This window comes from Sinocyclocheilus rhinocerous, unplaced genomic scaffold (assembly GCF_001515625.1).
Source record: "Sinocyclocheilus rhinocerous isolate Xijiao unplaced genomic scaffold, SAMN03320098_v1.1 scaffold1136, whole genome shotgun sequence".
Taxonomy (NCBI): domain Eukaryota; kingdom Metazoa; phylum Chordata; class Actinopteri; order Cypriniformes; family Cyprinidae; genus Sinocyclocheilus; species Sinocyclocheilus rhinocerous.
In genome coordinates, this window is record NW_015647033.1 from 244,762 (window position 1) to 252,145 (window position 7,384).

General features: G+C 38.3%; 1 protein-coding gene across 1 annotated transcript; it reads right to left on the reverse strand.

Annotated features, from left to right (window-relative positions):
* Positions 1 to 751: 751 nt before the first annotated feature.
* Positions 752 to 5,674, reverse strand: barhl1b (BarH-like homeobox 1b). The gene is made up of 3 exons (XM_016512544.1): positions 5,045 to 5,674; positions 3,287 to 3,509; positions 752 to 2,199 (listed from the first exon to the last, which is right to left on the reverse strand). Exons 1-3 carry the CDS (start codon positions 5,496 to 5,498, stop codon positions 1,905 to 1,907), a joined length of 972 nt encoding a protein of 323 aa, XP_016368030.1. The 5' UTR covers positions 5,499 to 5,674; the 3' UTR covers positions 752 to 1,904.
* Between the last annotated feature and the right edge of the window lie 1,710 nt (positions 5,675 to 7,384).

Genomic DNA, 7,384 nt, shown 5'->3' on the forward strand with positions numbered 1-7,384 from the left:
ATAGCGTTTGTTTACGTTTATTTTCATAAGCAAACTTTTACTTTTCATTACATTTCTGAATACGTTTTAAAAGCAATGACTTGGCGTAACCAGCGTAGCCTAACTAATAGCCTATGTGTATTTTATTGGTTTACTTTTTTTCTATGTTGAAACTTAGTAACTTTTAAAAACGTATACTTAAGACAATTTAGCCTGGGTTTCAATTATGGAGAATAGGCCTAAACCATTATTTTAACGACTCGTTTTTTCGCCACACCGTGTTGACCTATTTTTTTCCCAAAATAAATTAAATATAACATTTATATTTTCAATTATATAAATTATAAAATTATACTTTAGTGTTGGCCCACTTATCGCTTTGCCAGAAATTCACAATGTGGATTATTTTCTCGTGAAATTACTCGAAACGAAGTAAGTGGGACGAAACAAAAATGTTTATAGTAGCCTACATGTACATTTGTCAAAAGGTAAAATTGTCTCATTGGTCGCAGAAAGTAACACATCATGCATTGGTTGCATGTAGTTCTGGTTCTTGTTGCAAAGTACAGGATTGGCAAGTTTTGCAATAGCAATTTTGTTAATTCATGCATTTATAATGTGTCAATGTTCAGGTCTGGCACGCGCATTATGCACCTACATACCTTTTATATTGGCTGTTGGTTTAGTGTAACTGAATTGTCTATGAGAACACGAGTGTGTATTTACCCAGTATTTGTATAGGCTACCTCCACATTCTCAGTCAGTGGTAAATTAATGAAAGATCTTTATTAGCACATTTATAAAAGTAATTCTCCTTGCTTAAAGACCACCCTCCCCCGCACATCCAGCAGTTTTAAGAGTTTTCAAGAAGTTCACACCGCTAAGCACACGGGGGCACGAACGAAAATCATTTGGAATTACGAGAATCATTACTTCACAAATCATTATTCTCAATATACAGCTTCACCAGAAAGAATGACAAGATATTTCAACGGCTTTATACAGAGTTATTGCACAATGCCTGGGCGAACACTTTACATGTCATCTCCTTTCAGACGTCTTATTGATCACAAGTGATCTGAAACGAGGACTTGGCGTTTTCCCGTCAATATCAAAGTGATACTACTGGCAGTTGTGCAGGAATATAGAAACGAAAAAAGCAGCACAAAAATAATCGATTGATAATCGATTAATAATCCATCTCGTCCAATCCACCTGCTTGTTCTGTTTAGGCATAGCACTCCGTACCATTCAACTGTTTGTCAAATAGAAAAGTGACACTTCTCCATTTAAGTTGCTTTTTCATTTTGTAGAGTCGTGTCGGGTTTTTAACGTGCTGCTCACGTCAGTCTCACCTGTTAACGTAAGGCTTGGAAATATGATACAAAAAGAGAAAATTCGAGATTTGTCTTTCAACATAAAACAAAATATTCTTATTTACACCTCTTTTCCTTTGTACATTTTAGAGGGTCACTACAAAGCTCACGATTTATGACCTGGATTTCATCTCAGGATAATTAAATATGAATCTACCATTTAAATATTCTTTGCGTCAGGGATGCACCAACAATTCACATTTGTAATATTGATTAGTTAAAATAATAATAATAATAATAATTTGTGAAACGAAATGTCCCTGTATAATATCATGTCCCGTTATTATTGCGTTCAGTATATAACGGTCTGTATTTGTTTTCTCCAGATTTAACATTTAGGGTACACAAAAAAATATAAACATAAGTTAAAAAAACACAAGTAAAATAAATAATTAAATAAAGTTTAAAGATGTCTCTAATCACTTTTTGTGTGTCAGTTTGTTTTTGTGGCTTCGTAAAATTTCTCGAATATTTTGTCACCAGTAAAATAGCTTTTTAATGGTGGAGTTCAAAGCTGCCATGTATTGCAACGAGTCCGAATCGTGCCGTTCATCGTGGTGGTGTCGGTCTGGGTAACACACCGGAGAGGGGGGGCAGAGGCGGCGGTGGCTCGTTGGCGCCCTGGAGTCCGTGCAGAAGAATCCGGGGAACGAGAGGACGCTGCAGCACAGGCGGGGGCGCCGATGGTCCCCTGTATAAGTAGAGCGCTGCTCCAGGGTCCAGATTCGACACCAGGCTTTGAGGGTAGAAATACGGCGAAGGGAACATCCGTTGCAGCGCGGAATAATTTCCAGCCTCCGCTAACAATTCCAGTCCGACAGCCGTTTGCCTCTTCCACTTTGTCCTTTTTTCCAAGACAAAAAAGGATGATGTTAGTGTATAAAAATTAAATTGAAATTATTCTACGACTAGTGTTTTATCTTCTGATAGTAAAAGCTGTGACAAAAAGAAAACAAAAATTCACGTGTATTGTCTTGCATGCTTATTCCCAAGCGAAAAACCCAAAGAGTTCAGAGAAATAAAAACGGAATCCTCTGTTTCTTTATCTTCTAAGTATCTGTATGAATATCAGCTTTTAACCACACAATTCAATAATAATATGATTTACGTTAAAATAGAACATCGTTAGAGCTTTGTCACTTACATCTAAAAGATTAATGAGCCTATATGAATTGCAATGTGAGGGGAACGAGCAATGGAAAAGTTTCCTCAAGTATTTTTTATATTTAATTCACATTAATTGTGTAAATAATATAAACAAGATATAACGTAAATAGCAGGCAGCAAATGTCACAGATATTTCAGTAATTCATTTTATTTCATGGAGGATCGACGCATGCAGCATTCGTGGATAAAATGCTGTATATTAATTTCAAATCTTTAACTTGTCACAAAATTAGATGCTGCGAATACAACTGAAATATGCAAGTTCTACCACTTGTAGAAGTACAATAGCCTATATCTGTTTTGATTTTTTAAATTTTCTTAATATAGAATATCTTCCTTTTTATTTTGTGTCCTATTTTTGTTCCATTTTATAGTTCCTTTTTAAGCGATAAAATAAGAATGATGTGAATCTTTGATCCCCTTTCAAAATGAAAAGCTAAATAATTTATGTTTAAACGATATTTAATTAAACGATATTTATTCTGTAGCATTTCCTTCACTTTTAGTGCAACCACATCACCTGACATGTATTATTGTCTTTGGCAGGAGACTTATAATTAAAAGGAAAATAATATGACAGGCCTATACACCCCAGTACATGTACTTTTAAACAGTAAAAATAAACGAATGCCAGCACGGCAAAAATGAACATAAAATGACATTGATATATAGAATAATTACCATTTGATTTCTGCAATTTCCCCCCTTATTTAATGTTGCTGGGATGTACTCAAGCATTTGTTTCCAGCTGACCACATGCTCACCTCCTGTTCTGGTACCAGGTTTTGACCTGCGTGTCGGTCAGGTTGAGAGAGGCTGCCAGCTCCATCCTGTCCTGCACACTCAGATACTTCTGACGCTCAAAACTGCGCTCCAGCTGGGCGAGCTGATGGTCAGTGAAGGCGGTCCGCGCTTTCCGTGGCTTCTTCAGGCGAACCTGCGGGCTGTCTCTGCTGCTCGAGATCTCCCTGTCGCCCTCCTCTTTCACTGAAACATCACATTGAACGAAAGGGCACTGATTAGCATGAGTTAGTTAGCCCAGGTGTTTCAGTAGACCCTGCTTTGGCAAGTTATCACATGTTCTGGTGTCAAAGGTTTCCACACACCTCCTCTGATGGTCCCGCGCGTGCTTGTAATTCTGTCATGCATTTTTCAGATTTTATTTTCAGAATGTGAATACACGAGGGTTGTGATATTTAATTCACCCCTCTCTCCCTATCCAAACCAAACTATTTTCTCTCTGAAGACAGAAAGAGAGGGACACGACGCGAGAGACCTTGCCAGTCGAGTAGTTGAGTCGTCTCTCAAGGAGCACAATAATCCGGCTAATTGAGCCACAAGGGATGGAAACCTTTCAACCGAGACCGGAGAAACTTCACAGGGCCGGGGATAAGAGCGAAATAAAGAGCGGACCGACCCCGTGCGTTACAAATCTGATTAGCACTGGGACAAATTGCATCAAATCCCTGAAAAATAAGGGGGTAGAAAGGCAAAAAATCAAAGCGGCGCACACACTCTTTACAAGCGCTCTGGAGATGGAATGGCTTTGATTTGGAGAGCATTAATTTTGATCACCGCGCCTATAGACTTGCCAAGCTAATAATGTCATGATGTGAGAGTAGAAATATATTTGGATTCATAGCTGAAGGCAGGCGAATAGGTGAGACCCATCGTGCCCTACTTCCACTAAGAGAGCAAGATTTTGGTGATAAGACTTTTACAAAATTATCAGAATCAGCAACGACGATAGCAGTCTTCAGTATAGGCCAAACACATGGACACCATCAACCATAAACACGTGCATATAATACTACTATTTCTTTCTTTGTAATAATAATAACAACAAATAGTTATAAAAATAGCATTAATTGTCGTATTTAATAAGGGCATATTCCTAAATTTATCAATAGTGTTTGACCTAAAATCTACGTAATGTTATGTCACAGGAAGCGATCTTTCACTCTTTTTTTTCCCCCTCAGATGTAATTTCACCTGGACAAATCCTTAATGAATCTTGCTGATGATGTTTATCTGTTCAACTTCCTTTGCCCTGCACCTAACAATAACCTCTGCATTAATAAGCACGTTAAAATGTACAATAGTGAATAGTTCACGTAAACAAAAATGAGCAATATTTCTTGCACTGAAATCACAAAGATTTCAGGATTTTTGCACTAACGACAAATGCCTTTATTGTTTTAAAAATATTTAACATGTATTTTACGAGAGTTGATTGTAAAATGTTTTGGATTATAAAATGATTATGCCATGTGCATTAGCCTATATCTATCTATCTATCTATCTATCTATCATTGGCATATCGCATCTGTTGTCCTTTATAAACAACGCCATGAAATGAATTTTTGCAGTTTCATTATAATTCTATTTTTTATTTTCTATCCCCAAATTATAGGGTAGTCAGAAAGCCAACCTGCTTAAACTCTATGCTATATAAATGTGTCAAGTTCTAGTTCATGTGCAATTATTTTAAAATATCACTAAAAGCGAAGTGATATTTTTACCTTTGTATTCACTGTCGGACGATGAGTTACTGTGGATCTTTTCAATGAAGTCTTCTGCGATTTTAGATGCCAGTCTCCCTGCCTCCTGAGTCGGCTGGCCGTTACTGGAGTAAGGAGCACACGCCGCTAAGGGTTTACAGTCAGCCAGAATATCTCTTATTAAGAAGGATGAAGTGACAGTCCGAGGTTGCGATCCAACGGAGATCGGCCCGTGCTGCAAATGGGACGCGAGCCCGAGCAGGTGACCCTGTCTCTGCGCCACATCCTCACCGCACTCCCGCCGCGGGGACGGAGGAGTAGAACAACCGCTCTCTAAGTCTGACCTGGGGCTGAACTCCAGCGGGGACCGGCATTCTCCAACCAAACTGTCCCCCTTCGCGATGACTGGGCTTCCGGGCCTGTGGGATAGCAGGGAGTCGATTCCAAAACTGGAGCCGTTGGTGGACGCTTCCATCTCCACACTGCTGCTTGCGTGAAGCCTCTGTTCAGATTATCATCTGTATTCAAGCAAGTTCTGCGTGAATGGCGCTCGATTTAATAGCGATCTATCCAGGAGGAACATCCAAAGCAGAATCGGAAATGATAATTATTCATCCCCTGTCTGGGAAAAAAAAAACTTTCTTCTTCCTTGAGGACTTTTAGTTTAAGTTTAAAAAGGAAAAGGAGGTTTCTTGAGGAAGTTCTGTATGAAGTACACACAGACCCTGCCTCCAAAAAAAATGTTTTTTTTTTTTCTTTAGCTCCTCACTCACTCCTCAAAAAAAATCGATACAGCCTAAATATACTCTCGGCTGGCAAATTTAATTAATTTTTTCAATCCCGGTATTTCTCGAAGACGCGAGACGCATCGATGGCAGCTTTGAATTATTTATCAAATTATTTTAAAAAGCTGTTCTGAAGTAACAGTGTTAGTGTAAAACCGCAAGGTAGCCTACTTAGAGGTCGCGCGCATTTCAGCACCACGGACAGAAGCGAAGCGGCGTCAGCTCGAGCCTCGCGTCTATCGAGCAGCTGAAATTTTCATCAGTTCAAAGGTAGTTCGCTGTGGCGAGTAGAGTCGAATCCGGATGGAAAAGCCAAGTGCATTCTGTGCCGGCGTAGATGATGCAATGCGAAAGCGTTGGACGGTAAAGCGCTGAAAAAATGCTGTGAGAAGACAGAAGCGCGAATGAGGTAATGCAGGTTAAATAGACACATTGGGGAACGGAAAGTCAGATAAAGCCTAACAAATGAACTTGTGCAGAACTCAGTGGCTAGGTTTTTAAGGGCACCCCTTCCACGTGAGTCCCCAGCGACTCGCTTCCATTGGTTAGGAGGTGTTTTGGGGTGTTGACTGGCTCGCTAAGAGGAAATCGGACCCCCCCACGCCCAATAAACCCCTCCCCACAGGTCGCCCACTTTGATTAAAAGAGACACTGAATTCATTAGGAGACTCGGATCCAACTGTTTACAGGCAATTTTCACACTGTTTGCTTTCATTACATCATTGATGAACCTTATAATGGGGTTATTATGAGGAGTGGGGAGGTCTTTTCTCTCCTCTCCTCCTAGCGCGCGTTCAGTCAAGTCTTGACCACTTTCTCACAATTCGGCCATTTTTCTCAAATAATTCCCTTATAGTTTCTCCCGTTGAATTTAAGCATTGATTTTGATAGATTTCATTTTAATTACAATATTTTTAAGGCGCGCAGTTAGCTACACTTCTAGTAGGCTATAAAGTTATGTCATTTATATTATAAAAAAGGGTCAATGACGCGACGTTCATTTTTATTCAAAATATATTAGTGATTTAATTCATATTAAAAATGACATACACTTTTGCTATAATTAACATACTTTAAGTTTCTGTATTTAAGTCATTTGATTTTTTATTTATTTATTTTCTTTTTAATCTAAATATTTATATCTAAAATATTTTTTATCAAATATTTTATTGGTGTATACGCATTTAGGAATAAAAAAAAAAAAAGTCTCATTAAAAAGATGAAATTCTGAGAACAAAAAAATGTTGACATACGCAGTTTTGCATTAACCCTAGTGTGGTGTTCATTTATTGGTGTATACGCATTTAGGAATAATAAAAAAAAAAGTCTCATTAAAAAGATGAAATTCTGAGAACAAAAAAATGTTGACATACGCAGTTTTGCATTAACCCTAGTGTGGTGTTCATATTTTTGTTACTCAGCCAGTGTTCGTGGGTCTGGTGGACCCGCTGCAGTTTTGGGTTTTTAATTCAACACAATCAAAAATTATTCATTGAAAATGGAAAATTTCTGAAAATTGAAAATTTGTTCTGATATATGTTCTTCACAGAAAATGAGCCAAGGCTTAAAAAACATT

Excerpts from the sequence above, each read along its gene's own strand:
- barhl1b (XM_016512544.1), bottom strand. The coding sequence starts at position 5,498 with ATGGAAGCGTCCACCAACGGCTCCAGTTTTGGAATCGACTCCCTGCTA. Across the intron at positions 3,510-5,044 it reads GTCCGACAGTGAATACAAAG|TGAAAGAGGAGGGCGACAGG; the intron begins GTAAAAATATCA and ends GTGATGTTTCAG. Across the intron at positions 2,200-3,286 it reads ACCTGGTACCAGAACAGGAG|GACAAAGTGGAAGAGGCAAA; the intron begins GTGAGCATGTGG and ends CTTGGAAAAAAG.